The 18,647-nt window shown below is 43.2% G+C and overlaps 1 protein-coding gene across 11 annotated transcripts in view; it reads left to right on the top strand.

The window, feature by feature from the left end:
• Window positions 1-18,647, top strand: part of znf609b (zinc finger protein 609b) — a 328,373-nt gene that overhangs the window by 275,080 nt on the left and 34,646 nt on the right. For 7 of the 11 annotated variants that reach the window (XM_087981999.1, XM_087982001.1, XM_087981998.1 and 4 more), the window contains exons 6-7: window positions 13,193-13,336; window positions 17,078-17,459. In XM_087981999.1, the coding sequence (XP_087838125.1) occupies window positions 13,193-13,336; window positions 17,078-17,459 (526 nt within the window). The remainder of the gene's footprint in view (window positions 1-13,192; window positions 13,337-17,077; window positions 17,460-18,647) is intronic. The other 4 variants (XM_087982007.1, XM_087982006.1, XM_087982008.1 and 1 more) reach the window with 2 other exon arrangements.

The raw sequence follows: 18,647 nt of genomic DNA on the forward strand, positions 1-18,647 counted from the left end.
AAATGCGTTGCTATCTTGAAAGCAAACCTGAACTGATTTGCACACAGCAAAGTGCCAAATTAAACTTACAAGATAAATGATCAGGTAACCTACTTTTTTGTTGGTAATGATCACAGAGTTGCTCAAGACACACACAACTCCTCTTTTTAAGAGAAGAACTATGGCTTTCCTTTATGTCCATCTGAATAAACACACAAGGCCACATTTTAATGTATTGTTCAAAGTTTGGCTCCCGTGGACACTATAGCATTTCCATAACCGTGCACTGCAATGTTAAGTTATGGAGTGAAGTTTACTCCCACAACCTTTTGACTCAACAAAAACTGCAACATTAATTTCTGTCGCACCATTAACATAATGAAATTTCCCAAAGCCAATTCACGGCAGCATTGTAAAACAAAATATGACATGAAGCCATGGTACAGAATGAGAGAACCGGCAAACAGTGTTATGGAATATTTCACTGTAGAGGCAACAAAGGCATGAATGAGGGTTTTGCAACAGATGACTTGAGGAAAGTTAGTGACAATTGGGCAATGTCGCAATGGGTCGAAATGGTGCAAAGGAGAAAATGGTGAATATTCACGTTGGTATGAACGTGAGGTCAGAAACGCATCTTAGGATCAAACATGACACCAAAGTTGTGAACACCATGGCTTAATCTTTGACTATCACCAGGGAGATGGTTGGAATCGGTAGCTAGGAAGGAGCTGAAACCAATAGCTTCAGACATCCCATGCATTATTGGAGGAAGGTTTTGCTCATCCAGTAGTGGCTCTCAGGTGAGCAGACTGATCACTTTGCAGCAGTGAGGAGTTGAGAAAGTGGTGGTAGATTAAAACTAGGTTTTGTTGTAAAACTTTACTGTAAAACCAATGATATGACTGAAGGGCAGCATCTAGATCAGGAACTCAGGTGTGAGGTGGCATGGATCAATCCTTAGTGGACACCAGAGGTTGTGGGTGTAGGAGAAAATAGGGAAACTATTCTGAGTGATTGTTTGGCTGCAGCTGGATGGAGAAGAATGGGACCACGGGAAAGCAGTCCCACTCCGCTGGAGAGCTGTTGGAGGGAAATAATGTGGTCAACTGTGTCAGAGACTGCAAGTGCTTCGAAAAGGATGAGGGGGGATATTAACCTTGACACAGTCTGCAGAATGTCACTTGTGACTTTGATTAGCTTTTCAATACTATGGCAGGGCAGAAATGGATTGGTAAAATTCAAGCTTAAAGTTGCAGTAAAGGTAGAAACAATTAGAGATTGATTGTGGTTTGCAAGGACTGTGGTCTAAAGTTTTTTTGGGGGAAATACAAATGCTGCAGGTATGAGTTTCTAGCATTTACTGTATTCATCCAAATTCCAGCATCTTTCGTATTTTGCTTTCGTTCTAATGAAATTAAAGTTAGTCCTCTTAAAGTTTGGGGAGAAGAACCATCAGAGCTAGTATTTTAGATCTGGTTAGTTAATGTCACCCTGGGTGCTGTATAACCCTGTTTTTAAAACTTAGGTCCACTCTTTTGCAATTTGGGGTGATAAATTTTTCAATTTATTTGAAAAGGTGGTCCTCTCAAATTATATTCTGTGTACCGTTGCATACTGGACATCATGTGAGTGACTGTGAATGCCATAAAGCTGAATTTCGACTAGGACTTGCAAAAGTTGAGTCATCCAGAGTAATTTCTTTTTTAAAATCTCTTTCCCCCTCAAATAACTCCAGTTGGTAAATCAAGGCTGAAGTCCTTGAAACTATTAAGAATTCACAAAGTATTACTGTTGCTTTTTGTGTCAGGTGATTCCATCCTGGCAGTGATTGAGGGTCTAACAACCTCATTGTCCTTGAGCGTCAAAATCGATTAGAGTTGGCAGACATGGATCCTTTTGAACTTGGTTGTGATAGCCAGTGTTTGTTATACAGAACACGAGTCACTGGCTACATTAAGGGAAAAGGCAAAGCAGTCAGGGAGTGGGCCAGGGAATTGGATAAATATCAGAAGCGAAAATATTTGAAGGCTACATTGGAAAGGTCAGAGAGTTGGGGCTAACTATATTGCTTTTGCAGGGAACTGGCTTCGTCACCATCGACCAAATATCCTTCCCCCATGTCATAAACATTGATCAAATATATGAAAAATAAATTTCCATTATCTGTGAAGAAGATTATTGAAATACTTCAAAACTGATTCCAGAATGTTCTCAGAAGAACTGCATAAAGTGCAGCTGAAGACTGTTCTTCCTTTTTTTTTAGGCATGAGCATTGGCTCGAAACTATGGAATTTCTTTCACTCAGAATTCAAATTTTTCATTCAGTTAAATAGACTTAGTGCCACTGGTTTAATAAAATTAAAAACTGATTCAGCATAAATTCAGATTATGGAAGTATACTTTAGACATTGCAAGCCCAGCAACATCAGGTGGAGAAATCAACGTTTCGGGTACAATCCTTCTTCAGGACTAGATATGGGGGTGGGGGTAGGGGGAGCTACAGATAACGGAGGGTGTAGGGTGGGGAGAGTAACACATGATGAGATAGTGATGGTGAACACAGCTGGTGGGTACGACCTGGTTGATCGATGTGAGGGATGAATCCATTTGGTAGCTGGACGGAAGGGTCGGTAGGTGGCATGGAAGGGAGGAAGCGGGACTGGAAAGGGAGTTGGGGAATGGGTGGAAAGGTTATTTGAAATTGGAGAACTCAAAGTGAAATCCTCCAGCTTGTAGGCTTCCCAGGTGGATGATAAAGTGTTGTTGCTCCAATTTGCAGTCTGATCCACCATGGCAATGGAGGAGGCCAATGATGAACATGTTGGAGAGGGAGGGGGAATTGAAATGGGTGGTGACTGGGAGGTCAGGCTAGCCATTTTGGGCCTGGTGAAGATGCTTGGTGAAATGGTCACCTGGACTACATTGGCTCTCACTGATGTAGAGAAGACCACATTGAGGATGATATGTTGGATGCAGAGGTGGGAAGTGAGGACAAGGGGAACCCTATCTTTATTATGTTTGGAGGGGTATGGTGGTTCAGAGCAATGGAATGGGGAATGGAGGAGGTGCAGTGGAGGGCTATCATAACCGACTATTGCCGCACAATTCCCTTGTCAGTTTATACACTGGTACTGTTTGCTAATTCTTCCGCCATTACATAGGTCACTGCATCCTGCACCCAGGCTGAACTGAAGCGGTTCATCAACTTTGCTAACAACTTCCACACCGCCCTCAACTTCACTTGATCTATCTCAGACACCTCCCTCACCTTTCTTGACCTCTCCGTTTCCATCTACGGAGACAGTTTACGCACCAACATTTACTGTAAACCCACAGACTCCCATAGCTACCTGGACTACACCTCCTCCCACCTGTAGTCTGCAAAAACTCCATCCCACTTTCCCAATTCCTCCATCTCCGTCACATCTGCTCTGATGTGGAGGCGCTCCCCTTCCAGATGTCCTCCTATTTCAAACAGCAGTTTTCCCACCTCTGTCATCCAGACAGCCCTCCACCACACCTCACCCAGTCCCTGCTCCACTGCTGTAAAACACCACCTCCTTTACCTATAGCTCCCTTCTACCCCCAAATCTAGTCCTGAAGAAGGGTTACTGCCTGAAACGTTGACTTCTCCACTTCCTGGCGCTGCCTGGCTTGCTGTGGTTTGTCTCTGGCTTGTCTACTTTGGAGTCCAGCATCTGCAGTTTTTTTTGTCTCTACTTTAAGCATTAGCTTAACATCTTCAGATTTTCAGTGTTGCAGCTGCGATTCCACCTCCCCTTTCCCCCCTCCGTTTCCAAGGAAAGTATATGACATAGGGTGGTTTGTGTCGTTTGAAATGCCCACTGATCTATCCATTTCTGGATTGAGAATGTGGTGCCATTCTACTATTACTTTAGCTAACACCTAGATGTCTCTCCATTAGGAATCAGGTTTGAAATATTCAGGGCACACTCTTATTGCTATCTGTTTTAACAATTGAATGAGAGAGCTTTGTATACATTTTAAATGCAAGTTAGTGTGAAAAGGATTTCACCATGACATTGCCATAAGGTAGAATTTCACTTTGTCTCCTTCATCGAAATTGATAGCTGAACATTTTACATAGGTTATTAACATTCTATACTGAATTTCTGTGTTAAACATAAAAACTAGGAGCAGGAGTAGGCCTACTGGCCTCTCGAGCCTGCTCCACCATTCAATAAAAAGACAGCTGATCTGTTCATGGACTCATTCCACTTACCCACCTGCTCACCATAATCCTTAATTCCTTTACTGTGTCTCTTTGCCTTAAAAACATTCAGTGAGATAGTCTCAGCTGCTTCACTGGGTGGGGAATTCCACAGATTCACAACCCTTTGGGTGAAGAAGTACCTCCCTTAATTCAGCCCGAAATCTGCTCTCCCTTATTTAGAAGTTGAACCCCCCCCATCAGTGGAATTGAAAATCATGGAGATATGAACAGAAAATGCACACTTCTAATATAATTAATCTGAGCTGAATGTTTTTTGGAATTAAAACATTGTTGGTGCTAATTGCTTAATTAACTCTGTGATAGTGGCAAAGGAGTGATCCTTAACCATGGAGCCTTTCCTGATCCCAGTGACTTCAGGCTAATGCTGATGATATGTAGATGCCTGGACTGCTGAGGGCTGCACTGGACTAATGCTGCGATGTTTGCCTGGACGTCCTGGTGATGTTCATGGTCCTCATCCATGTTCCTTTGAAGTTGCAGAGCCACACACACACACACCTTGCAGAAGCAAACAGAATTAGAAGCAATGTAGATCCTGGCTAATGCATGAAAATTAGCTACTGAGGTGTGACAGTCACAGGAATAATGATTGGCATCTGTGGAATGTTAGAAACATTGCAGTGTGGAAAGAAGCCATTCATCCTGTGGTGCCTGTACCAGTTGAATGAATGATCCAACCTTTCTAATCCCACCTGAGCATCAGAGTCAGATCCTGATTCCTTCTCAGTGAGGGGTTCTGCCTGAAACACTAATCTGGGCACTGGATCAGTGGTGCTGGAAGAGCACAGCAATTCAGGCAGCATCCAAGGACAGGCAAAATCGACGTTTCGGGCAAAAGCCCTTCATCTGGGCAGTCAAGTCCAGACAGCCACCATCTGCAGGGTGAAAACTTTCGGGATGTGGGTGTTGCTGGCTAGGGAGCAATTATTACCCCTTATTAATTACCCTGTTAATAGTCAGCTACATCGCTGTGGGTCTGGAGTTACATGTAGGTCAAAGCAGGTAAGGATGGCAATTTCCTTCCCTCAAGGATATTAGTGAACCAGTTGGGTCTTTCCAACAATTGACAATGCATTCATGGTCGTCTCTTTAATTCTCTTTAATAGACTCTTTTTATTGAATTCAAATTCCATCATCTGCTGTGGCAGGATTCAAACCTTTGTCCCTCGAACATTCCCTGAGATCCTGGATTAATAATATTAACAATAAGGCCACTAGACTATCGCCCATCCTTAGATCCCCGCTAATCCTTCTCCCTCGTAATTGACCTCTCCTAGTTTTCCGTGTCCAATCTATCCAAACCTCTCATTATTTTACACACATCAATCAAACCTCCTCTGTCGAGCTATAACCAAATATCACCCTCGAGAGAGGGCAGTAATTTATTGGGAACACAGGGTGAGTTACGTTTGCTCTTTGGAACACTAAAGGAAAGTTTCTCATCTATCGTTTTTAACATAAAATGCGAGGAATATTGTTGAAAAAATGAATCTACATATTGCTCAATCCTTGCCTCACTTGTTGCAATATGGGGCAACTTAAAGTTTGTTATTCTTCTATTGTGGGGGAAGAGAAATTCACAACAATATTAATTTTAAGTGGTATTAAAACTGTTGATTTTTTTTTCAGACAGTCACTGTGACAAGTCCCAGTTTTAGGTTAGACTGAACTTGCAAGAAAACATTAGATGGCATTAGAAGACATCTGTCGCAAACAATAAAATTCGACGAAGGGATGCATTGTCTGCAAAGTATAGTGGGCTGTCCCATGCATGTCACTGCCCATGTTTGTTTGCGTTGACAGAGTCTCTCTTATGCTTTAGTGAAGCTGAAGTGCATCTGTTTTGTCTGACAAACTTGGGCCGAGGAAGCACATGTTTTGGTGGGCAATTATAACACTGCTGCCTGCTCAAAACAAGAACGATTGCTAATTGGCTGAAAGTCTTGCTTAGGATCAGAGGGGCAAGAATTTTAATTTCCTGTGACAGAGAAGCTGACCTGTTCTGAGCGAGTTGTCAAGTTAATTATGAAATACAGTTGAGGTTGGATCACCTTTCCTGGACAGCAGCAGCTCTGGCATTGATGCAGCTCCCAGGAGCTCTTCTCCAAGCAACTACTTCAAACAGTTTGTTTTAATGTGTGTTTGCTTGCTTGTCAGGTGAGAAGTGCATTATCATGTGAAATGGAACTGGGGATCAATGTCCAAACAGCCATTGCCATGTCCTAGGAGGGTGGCATTGCATTTTCTTTGCCCTGTCCTCAGATCTCTACTACCTAAGATCAGAATAGTTTGAAGGGATGACTCTGAGAGCTCATGGGTCAAGTATTTATCCCAAAATGTTAAGTTTGTCCAGGGTGGCAGCAGGGGATGGGGGTCTTCATCTCCACAATGATGGCTTTACTCCTGAGCAAAAGGGAGACTCTGGTTCAGTCAATGGTCTGTCTCCATTTTGTTTCTGTATAAAACAAAGTGGGCCAGTTCACCTTCTGGCTGTGTTAAGAGGGGAGGACCTTCGAGTTTCCCTTCAACACAGTTTTAAATTTACTGCTGCTACAACAGCAAGATCACTGATTTGACCCTCCATCTGGAGGGTAATGTCTGTAAGACCATAAGATACAGGAGCAGAAATTAGGCCATTCGGCCCATTGAGTCTGCTCCTCCATTCAGTTATGGCTGATAGGTTTCTCAACCCCATTTTCCTGCTTTCTCCCTGTAACCTTTTATCTCCTTGGCACTTAAATCTCTGTTTTAAATATACTCAGTAATCTGACCTCCAGATTACTGGAGGTGGCAATGAATTCCAAAGATTCCGCACTCTCTGGCTGAAGGAGTTTCTCCTTAACTCTATTCTAAAAGGTCTTCCCCTTACTCTAAGGATGTGCTCCCTGCATCCTAATCTCCCCTGCCAGCAGAAGTATCTTCCCAACATCCACTCTGTCCAGGCCATTCATTACCCCCCCCACCCCTTACCCTTCGAAACTCCATTGAATATAGTCGCAGAGTCCTCAAACTTTCCTCATGTGTTAAGCCTTTCATTCCTGGGATCAGTCTCGTGAATCTTCTCTGGCCAATACATCTTTCCTGCGGTATGGGGCCCAAAATTGCTCTCAGTACCCTAAGGCTCTGGTCAGAACACATTTATAAAGCCCTAGAAGAACATCCCTGCTTTTATATTCTAGTCCTCTTGAGATGAATGACACCATTGTATTTGCCTTCCAAACTACCAACTCAACTTAAGAGAATCATGAACTAGGACTCCCAAGTTCTTTTGCACTTCAGACTTCTGAATTTTCTCCCCATTTAGAAAACAATCCATGCTTCTATTCTCTTCCTACAAAAGTGCATATCCTTACACTTCCACACGTTGTATTTCACCCGCCATTTCTTTGCCTACTCTCCCAACCTGTTTAAATCTTTCTGCTCAGTATTACCTGCCCCTCTACCCATCTTGGTGTTACCTGCAAAACTAGCCAGAACGCCCTCAGTTCCTTCCTCTAGATCGTTAATGTTTACAGTGAAAAGTTGTGGTCCCAACACCGACCCTTGTGAAACACCACTTGTCTCCGGCTGCCATCCTGAGAAGGTCCCTTTTATACCACTCTCTGCTTTCTGTGAGACAGCCAAGCTTCTATCCACGCTAGTAGCTGGCCTCCAACACCATGGGTCCTTATCTTACTCAGCAAACTCCTGCGCGGCACTTTATCAAAGGCCTTCTGGAAGTCCAGATAGATAGACAACATCCATTGGCTCTCCTTGGTCTAACCTACTTGTTAACTCCTCAAAGAATTCTAACAGATTTGTCAAGCATGACCTCCCTTGATGAAACCATGCTGATTTTGCCCTATTTTACCATGCATTTCCAAGTATTTAGAAGGTGTCCGTTAGGTGGCAGTATGGATCCCAGAGTTTTTACACAAGAAAATCTCTGATTACTATCCATAATTTCAGTTTTGAGGTGTCTGTGACATCAGCTTAACTCAGATGGCCCCATAATTAGATGGCCCCAGTGTTCTCTGCTAGAGCATGCACTTGGAAATTAGCTCTCCCCTCAACCTCAACATGTGTTTGTTCCAGGGATGTGAAGAGAACATTATTTATATTTTTTGTAAGAGAGCACCTTGTCCATTACCATTTAAAGCACAACTTCCAGTACTCTTGGGAGAGTTGGCTGAAGCCCTTTCTAATCAGGTGGATCTTACAATTAAGCCACATGAGTAAATTCAGAAGAAAAGGTTAGTCACTTCTTTATGAGGTCTGAAACGTGACTTCCCTCTAACCTTTTAAATGTTGTTTAATCTGTGTTTTCCTGCCAACTGCATGCTCCAGTCTTGGTTGGCTGCTCTATTGGATGATCTTCCATCATTGAGTTCACAATGGATTGCACCTGTGGCCTCACTCAAAGTTCTCTTCCACATACAGAATTGCAATTCCCTCTGATATACAATGCTACAATTTTAAGAATCTTCCTGTAGATTGGGAAAATCGGATTGGTAGAAGTAACCATGAAGAAGAACTCATAGAATGTTATTTAGAATAGTAGCCCAGAATAATAAGTTGTGGATCCAGCCAGGTATCAAACTATTTTTGGAGCTGGTAATGTTTGATGAGGCAGGTTTAATAAGTTATGTCGGACCAGAAGATTCCCCAGGAAATAGTGATCATAACAAGGTGGAATTTAGCTTTCAGTTTGAAAGGGAGAAGATTGGGTTGGAAACAACTGTGCTAACCTTAAATAAGGATAATTACAAAGGATTGAGGACAGAGCCAACTGGAGTGGACTGGGAAAGGGGTTTAGCAAGAAGGAAGGATTAGGAGCAATGGCAGACAAATAAGAAAGGAGTTCATGACTCACAACAAAGATATATCCCAGTGAGGAGAAAGGATTCTAGGAATGGGATAAGCCAACCATTTTTAACTATGTAGGTTAAAGATAGCATCAAATTGAAAGAAAAAAAAACATACATGTGACAAAGATTAGTAATGAGCTAGAAAATTCAGAAACTTTTAAAAACCAACCAAAAATGACCTATATAGTAATAGAGGTAAAAGAAAAATGTTTAAAGGTAAACCTGGACTTAATATCAAGACACATACCAAGAGCTCCCTCCATGGCAGGAGATCAGGAGACCAAAACTATACATAGTACCCAAGAATAGGTCTCACCCAAGAACTCTACAACTGCAGCAAGAAATCATTACTTCTCAGTCAAATCTCTTTACAATGAAGGCCAACATAATTTACCTTTCTAATTGATTGCTGAACTTACAAGCTAACTTTTATTTGAACAAGGATATCCAAATCCCTTTGGACACAGGCACTTCTAAGCCCCTTATCATTTAGTAAACATTGTACCTTTGTATTCTTTCGCAAGGTGAATAATTTCATACTTCCTTCCATTAGGTTCTATCTGCCATGTTCTAACTCATTCACTTAGTCTGTCCAAGACCTCCTGAAACTTCCTGACATCCTGCTCACAATTTACATTTCCACCCAGGTCAGTTCATCAGCAAATTTGGAAATCTTACATTGGCCCTCATATGCAGGGAGGCAATGGCCTAGTGTTGTTATCACTAGACACTGTTCTGCAGACCCGGGTTCGAATCCCCCCCCCCCACCATGGCGGATGGTGGAATTTGAATTTAAAAAAACTCTGGAATTAAGAATCTACTGATGACCATGAAACCATTGTTGGATAAACCCGTCTGGTTCACTAATGTCCTTCAGGAAAGGAAATCTGCCATCTTCACCGAGTCTGGCCTACATCTGACGACAGACTCACAGCAATGTGGTTGACTGTCAGTTGCCCTCTGAAATGGCCTGGCAAGCCATTCAGTGTACCAGTCACTACGAAGTCTCAAAAGAAATGCAACCAGATGGATCACCTGGCATCGAGCTAGGCACCGGAAAAGGAAACCACCTGGTTACTGCATATAGCCCTCTCTCGGCTGATGAATCAGTTCTCCTCAATGTTGAACAACACTTGGAGGAAGCACTGGAGGTGGTAAAATCTACTCTGGGCAGAGGATTTCAATATCCACTGCTAGGAGTGGTTCAGCAGCACTACTACTGATGGAACTAGTCTGGTCCTAAAGGGTAAATGGTGAGGGAACCAACAAGAAGGAAAACATACTTGACCTCATCCTTATCAATAAGCTGGCTGCAGATACATCTGTCCATGAAAGCATCCATAACAGTGACCACCGCACAGTCCCAACTTCACATTGAGAAAAATCTCCATTGTGTTGGGTGGCGCTATCACCATGCTAAATGGGAAAGAACAGATCTAGCAACTCAAGACCAGGCATCCATAAGATGTTGTGGGCCATCAATAGCGGAAGGATTGTACATTGTGTGACCTCATATATCCCCCGCTCGCCCAATACCATCAAGCCTGGTTCAATGGACAGTGCAGGGAGGCATGCCAGTAGTAGCATTAGTCTTGCCTAAAAATGAGATGTCAACCTGCTTAAGTGCTTGCATGCCAAACAGCATAAGCAGCAAATGATCCCACAGCCAACAGATCAGATCTAACCTCTGCAGTCCTGCCACATCTAGTCATTAATGGTAGCACAGTTGAACAATGCACTGGAGTAGGAGGCTCCACAAACATCCCCATCCTAATGATGGAAGAGCCCAGCACATCAGTGCAAAAGATAAGGCTGAAGCATGCACAGCAATCTTCAGCCAGAAGTGCCGAGTGGATGATCCATCTCGGCCTCCTCCAGTGGTCCCCAATGTTACAGGTGTCAGTCTCAGCCAATTCCATTCACACCACGAGATATGAAGAAATGATTGGAGACACTGGATACTGCAAAGCTATGGACCTTGACAACATTCCGGCAATAGGACTGAAGTCTTGTGCTCCAGAACCTGCTGCTCCCCTAGCTGGGGAGTCCAGTACAGTCACAACACTGGCATTCACCCGACAATGTGGAAAATTACCCAGCTTTGTCCCATACGCAAAAAGCAGAACAAATTCAACCCAGCCAGTTGTTGCCCCATCTCTGCAGGAGTTCCTCAGTACTGTCTTAGGCCCAACTATCTTTAGCTGCTTCATTAATGACCCTCCCTCCAACATAAGGTGAAGGTATTCACCAATGATTGCACAATGCTCAGCACCATTTGCAATTCCTCAGATACTGAAGCAGTCCATGTTCAAATGTGACAAGATCTGGACAGTATCCAGGCTTGGGCTGACAAGTGGCAAGTTACCTGCCACACATATGCCACGTTATGAACCCCACCCAATAAGAGACAATTTAACCATTGCCCCATGACATTCAGTGGTATCACCATCATTGAATCCCCCACTACCAACATCCTGGGGGTTACCATCAAACAGAAACTCAACTGGACTTGCCACACAAACACACTGACTACAAGAGCAGGTCAGAGGCCAGGAATATTGCGGCAAGTAACTCACCTACTGACTCCCCAAAGCCCCTCCATCATCTATAAGGCATAGGTCAGGAGTGTGATGGACTACTTCCCACTTGCCTGGATGGGTGCAGCTCCAACAGCACTCAAGAAGCTTGACAGTATCGAGGACAAAGCAGCCCGCTTGACTGGCACTAAATCCACAAATACCCACTCCCTCCACCACCAACACTCAGCAGCAGTGTACTATCTCCTAGATGCACTACAGAAGTTCACCCAAGACCTCAGACAGCACCTTCCAAACCCACTTCCATCTAGGAGGCTAATTAGATTTGATTACTAATCTAATGATAACAAATGTATGGGAATGCCACCACCTTCAAGCCACTTACCATCCTGACTTGGAAATATATCACTGTTCCTTCAGTGTCACTGGGTCAGAAGCTTGGAATTCCCTCCCTAAGGGTATGTGGGTCAACGCACAGCAGGTGGACTGCAACGATTCAAAAAGGTAGCTCACCCCCACCTTCTCAAGGGCAACTTTGGCCAGGCAATAACTGCTGGCCAGCCAGCAACGTCCACACCCACAAATTAATGTTAAAAAGTATCCAAATCATGGAGAGAGATTGTTAGCAGTCAGAACCTGACCTACGATGGTAATCCCAAAGTGCTTCACAGTAGTCAGGTACTTTGGAAGTGTGATCACATAGGAAATACTGTAGTCTGCAGTGTACGTATAATGTCCTTCAAATAGCCATGTGATATTGAGCCAATATTCTAGGGATAGTCGTTGAAAATAAATATCGTCCAGGAGGATAGGGTGGTCTTCTTTGATAGCGGATGTGGGATCTTTTCCTTCTATCTGAGCGGATGGGCCGGGCCTTGGGTTTCATGTCTCCTACAAAAGATGGGAATTTCCTCAGTACAGCCCTGAGAGGCAACCTAAAATACGGGTTCAAGTCTCTGTCATGTACTTGAACCTAAAATCTCCTGTCAGAATTGAGGGACAACCACTGAGCCATGTTCAGATGCAATCTTATACCGAGACATGGCAACAATTGAGATTCTTTGAAATGCTTTACATTGGATTGACAATTTTTCCCAATTTGATGGTGGGATTGGAGGTAGGAGAAGGAAAAAGCAGCCAATGACATTTCAAACTTTGAGGATGGATGTTGTCCTCAAATTAACTTGACAGTGATCACCATTAGCAGCATTTTCCTTACAGATTTGTCTTGGGGTATCTGCTGTGCATTTTACTACCGCTGTCCCTCAGACTTGCTCACATACCTCGTCTGTTTCCCACCTGGTGGACTCGGTGCATAACACATTTTTGTGAGTTTGTGTTACCGTGTAAGCGGATTTATAGAAAGCCCTTCAAGGTCCACTAAGTAGGAAGCTTTAAATAAAGCACAGATGGAAAATGTGATGTGATTGTAGCCTTAAAGGGAAAAGTCCTCTATATAATCCCATGCTTCTTTAAAAAAAGAACGCCCATATTGTATATAGCAAACCTTGGTTTGCAGACTCCTGACTGCTACACGGTGGCGTGTAATCTATCTGTTTTTGTATTTATAGCAGATTACAGAGATAGAACCTGATCCTAGCTCATTTACTCAGTACTGCAGTTCATTGCATCTTGTGCCGAGACATGGCAGTGACTTTAATTCTTCATCACTAAAGGGATTTTCGAGATGCCAGCTAATTCATTCCTGGAGAGAGGTGAGAGGCCGCTCCCAGTAGCCCATTTGGCAAATCCTAAAGCATATTCTGTGTTTGTGAGTTATAATCCTGTCTGTGGTGGAAAGCACTCTGTTCATTATACCCTTAGAACTGTATGTATGTGTCAGCATTTGATTTTTTGATGCATCAGGGATTCCACATGATGAATTTTCACTTTTATTCATGTCTTCACTGTGATGTAGAATGTTTAGAAATCGCAATGCTGCACTTAGAGCCAGCCACCAACAATCTACCCAGAATTGAATTAGATTTCAGCATTGTGTTCATCTAAAATTGCACAGTTGGAGAGCAGTGAATGGAATGCACTGGGACAATAGAAACTCACTGGAGAGCTGTAAGGAGGACACCTCGAAATACTCAGGGAAAGAGATGCATTTATCTAAGTATGCAGCATACAAACTGGAGAGTGGTGCAAGATGAAATTCATTCTGTTAGATTGATCTATCAGGTTTACATTTTATGATAGCCCGTTGAGTGTATCTTTACCTTAACCAAAGCCATATTGAGAATGCCTTTGAAAGAGAATGCAAAGTGGTGACTTTTATGTCAATACAGGTACGTTAGAATTGTCAAACAGTTAAGGAGGAGGCTTTTTCACCCATTGTGTCCATGCTTGCAAACACAACTAGCTCTTCAATTCCCTTGCAAATTATTTTCCCTTCCAATAATTATTCAATTTTCTTTTGAGGGCCTGGATTGAATCTGCCTCCTGCATACTGTCAGGCTTCACATGCAACGTCGACTTAATTTCATCACCATGCTTTTCAGTTGGTCAGACTCAAATAGCCATCTCCAGCGTCTTCCAAAGCCTGTTCTGTCCTGCTACAGGGGTTGAGATTTTGCACATGGGACGATGGTGATTAATGGAGCAACACTATTCCCAAAAATAATCTGTGTTTCACCCTGGTATACAACTCAACTAAGAGCAGGGTTATATTTAATATTCAATTCCAACAATTATGCAATGGTCCTGCTGTAAATTTAATCCTTTCTTAAATAAGTATTTGCATATAAGCTGTGATAAATGTTATGAGATGACACGTGGTGTTGATGTTGAGCTTCATATTTATTGTTAAAAATCGTGCTTTTAATTTAACTATGCACTAATTTAAAAACCCTGAGGCAGCAGTGGTCAGCACCGCTGCCTCACAGCGCCAGAGACCCGGGTTCAATTCCCGCCTCAGGCGACTGTCTGTGTGGAGTTTGCACGTTCTCCCCGTGGCTGCGTGGGTTTCCTCCGGGTGCTCCGGTTTCCTCCCTCAGTCCAAAGATGTGCAGGTCAGGTGAATTGGCCATGCTAAATTGCCCATAGTGTTAGGTGAAGGGGTAAATGTAGGGGTATGGGTGGGTTGCGGGTTGGTGTGGACTTGTTGGGCCGAAGGGCCTGTTTCCACACTGTAAGTAATCTAATCTAATATGCATGAGTTTAGGTAATAAAGCTATCATTTGACCATATTACATGCTCTCTTTAACGATATTGAGATTTTCCTTGAATGTTAGTGAGCATTCCCTCACTAAACCAGACCAAACTGGGTTCTGTCAGCCGATGTGGATTTCAGCCAGGGTAGTGGTACAGGGGACAGTCAGGATTAACAATATCCTAATTCAGGTCAACGGAAGTAGCTGGGATTCTGCTTCCAATGAAAAGCAGAAATGCAGAGCATTGAGTGCAGTAAGGACTGGCTGGGGCTTATCTCCATGCTCGACTAGGTCAGAGTTAGTGCCTTATTCTGAAGATTAGTTAATTACTTCAGGAATGGGATGGAGGAAAGAGACTAGCAGCGCAAACATTGCTCCATTGCTTCGGCTACCAGCTTGTAGAGGTCTTCATTAAAATTACAAAGGGCTGTATTAAAGAGCAGAAGGGACATGTAACAAGAAAAGCTATCATTGCCCTTCAACCAAAAAGCCTGTTTGGAAGTGAGCATTAGGTTTAAGTTTTCTGCTGACAGGCAGCTTCTGACAGAAGTGTAAGAATTGCAGTTCATTAGACACTGATATCTAACATCAGTAATATTGAACAGACCCTGGGAGTAGAAATAAAATTGAACTATACTCAGAATGTAAGAAATCTGGAACAACCCGCCCAACTGCCTTTCAGCTCCCCTGATCTTGGGGATGCTGCAGGAAGTTTGTGTCACAGGACACTTCAGGGTGGAGTTTTCTATGCTCAGGGACACCTTCCTTAACCAGCTGTGAATAGGTCCACTTGAGATATTTTTCTGGACAGTGTACTGTTTTGAAGGGCTGTCTGACGTTTTGCAACTACATTCACTGCCTCACCAACATATTTATTATTTGACACTATCTTAGGTGTATTTAATCGCACTTAAGTTGTGGATAAAGTGCAGGAACAGAGGGGAGCAGCCATTCTCCTTAGAAATGTGAAGTAGCTTAATTGTGAAGTAGTTATCCCACAGAGCAAAATGGAAACATTATTTTCCCAAAGTGCTACTTTCAAGGAGAAAGTGTACACTGTCCACAGCCTTCCTGAAATGGTACAGAAAAGCTATGTTCCTATGTTGAACCTGATCTTATTTCCAACAGAGGAGCTCCTCCCCATAAGAGTCATTTGAATGGTAAATGTCTCCACAGTTTCCAGTATGCTGCAACAGTTAATGTTGGGACTGGCTGGTGGAGGAAGGCAAGACGCTCTCAAAAGAGAAGTACCCTGGCTAAGTCCTTAACCCTTATAAAAGATTTTTGTTCAACAGTACCCTCGCCCACTGTCTCTGCTTGAGGTTCATAAAGGTCAAGTGGTTCAGGAGTCACCAATCCCACTGCAGGTACAGCTGGGGTGCCTGATTGCTACCTGCCATCCGAAACCGGTTCCTGGTCATAGTGGGAAGGTGAAAGTAGTTTGTAGAAACTCCATCTCTCCCAAGACTCCCTACACACCCCTTCACATTTTCCCCTTCTATCGGGATCAATTCCTATTTTTTTCTTCAACAAAATCATATTTTGTGGGAATACAGCCGTGATCGGAATCTGCCCATATTTGGGACCTGTATCTTCTCTTCTAATGGGACTTTGTCTTATTGTGCAGACCTGCTTTCTGAATTACACTGTCTCCTTGCTGCTTAACTGGCCTGATAAAGAGTGGACAGTGCTTCACAGGATCAAGTGGTAGTTTCTAACAGCAGTCAAGCCAGCTCGCAGCTTTTCTCAGTGCAGGCTACTATCGGAATTACAGGAGGCATCTGGTAGAACAGTCAAAGGAACTGCGCTCTTTCCCAGCTCCAGCTGCGTATTTTACTGTGAGAGATGATTGAGAGAGGGAACTGACTTTGTGGAGGATTATAGGAATGAATGTGCTGTGTATCAAAGCGGTCAGTCCCAACAAATTACTCACTTGCCCCAGTCATTGTTTTCCTAATTAGGAAGGCTTCTATTGGCTGCGTTAAAGAAAAGCCAAACTGCCTCACTTTGCTGTCACCATCTCAAAACATTGGGTGTTCAGATACATGCTTATATTAAACCCTTAAGCAGCAGCATATTCTGCTAACATATAGTCTGGGATTCTGTGAAGTTGCACATTGGCTTTGTGGGGAAGCTGAGCAACTTTTCATCTCTACAGATGCCAATAAGAAGCACCTGCCATTCCATAGCTGTTTGTTTCACACGATTGACCGAGTCCAGCAGGGTCTTGGCACTTCCACCTGATTGCACTTGTTAGTGTCATTGGGACTGAATGGAATCACTGAGTGTTGTGTTTTTCAGGAATCTGAAAGCAGGCTGTGGTCTTACGTCTATCCGAATAAGTACTCGGAGCAACAAAAGGCAGAAGAGGAACGGTGGAAGGAGGCAGAGCGGGACCGGAAATTCAAAGAAGAAAGCTCCTCGCGACTAAGAAGCAAAGAGATAGCAGTAAAAGAGGAAAGCAAAGACAGCATGTGCTTGGAATCCCGTTCGACCTCTCTGGAAGAGTGCCGATCTGTTGGGAAAGATCCCAGATCAGGACTTCACATTCCTGTGTCCTCCTCCATGGTTCAGCACCCATCTTACATGCCATACGTCCATGGTTATCCGTATGGGAAACCATATGAAACCCCACACCCAGGATTTCGAGGAGTGGCGCCAATGATGATGCAGAATTATCCAGGTAAAAGCATGGATTTCTTTAATGCTGCAAAGAATTCTGGGTGAATTACCAAGCCAGCAGCTGATTATTAAAATCCAGCAACAATTGACTTGTAGTATCAATACTTGCTAAAACAGTAGCAAACCAGAAACACAGCTCACAAATTATTTTGTTTGTACATGGGATGTGGACGCCTCTGGCTCGGCCAGTATTTATTGTCCATTCCTGATGGTCCTGGAACTGAGTAGCATGCCAGGCTGTTTCAGAGGACCATTAATTTTCAACCCCATTGCTATTGATTTGGAATAACATGTAGCTCAGCTCACCTAAATACAGCAGATTTCATTCCCTAAGGGACATTTAGAACCGAATGGGATTTTATGACAATCTGTCTTTCACTTTACAATCCAGGTTTTTAATTAAATTCAGACTTCACTATGTGCCACAGTGGGATTAAAACTCATATTACCATATTCGCCCGAAGTTCTCGATTACTGGAGTAGTAATATTGCCACTATACCATTACTGTCCTTTGATTCTGGTTAACATTTATGGTTTTGAACTACTCTCTTGATTATCAACTCTTTGGTCTCTATAACCAGTACTGCACTCTAACTCTTGGCCCATTCTTAGAAATTCAGTAGCAAATACAGAAGGTGCAGGAAAAGCTCAGCAGGTCTGGCAGCATCTGTGCAGAGAAATCAGAGTTAACGTTTCGGATCCAGTGACCCTTCCTCAGAACTTAGAAATTCAGTGTTTGATTCAAATGAGGTGGAGCAGAAATGAAGAACCAGCATTCCAGCTGCATGTTTTAAGCGGATTTTATAGGTAATGTTTCAATGGCATGGTGTCACCCAATTGCACACCCAACACTGCACAACACATAGGGATGTATAATTACAGCCTAGCATTGCTGAGTCCTTGTCCTCAGCTGCATCACTATTGGGAGGTGCAGAGCAGATAACAGCGCATTTCAGCAAAGTCATCACTATAGTGGACCGTCCAGCATAGGAGAAGATCAGAGAGGCTTGCAGGGAAAAGAGAGTAGTAGAGACAGTCACATTAAGGGCTCACTGTGTTTGCAGCTGAGATGAATCATGAGTATTTGCCCCATCTGTGGGGGAGGGAGGGCTGAGGGAGTTATTGGGGAAGTAGGTAATATTATTGATATAAATGATGGAATGGAGATTAGTATTTGAATTTACAAAC

This window comes from Chiloscyllium plagiosum, unplaced genomic scaffold (genome assembly GCF_037043375.1).
Source record: "Chiloscyllium plagiosum isolate Xiang-an unplaced genomic scaffold, Cpla_swu_hap1 HiC_scaffold_42, whole genome shotgun sequence".
NCBI classification, from domain to species: domain Eukaryota; kingdom Metazoa; phylum Chordata; class Chondrichthyes; order Orectolobiformes; family Hemiscylliidae; genus Chiloscyllium; species Chiloscyllium plagiosum.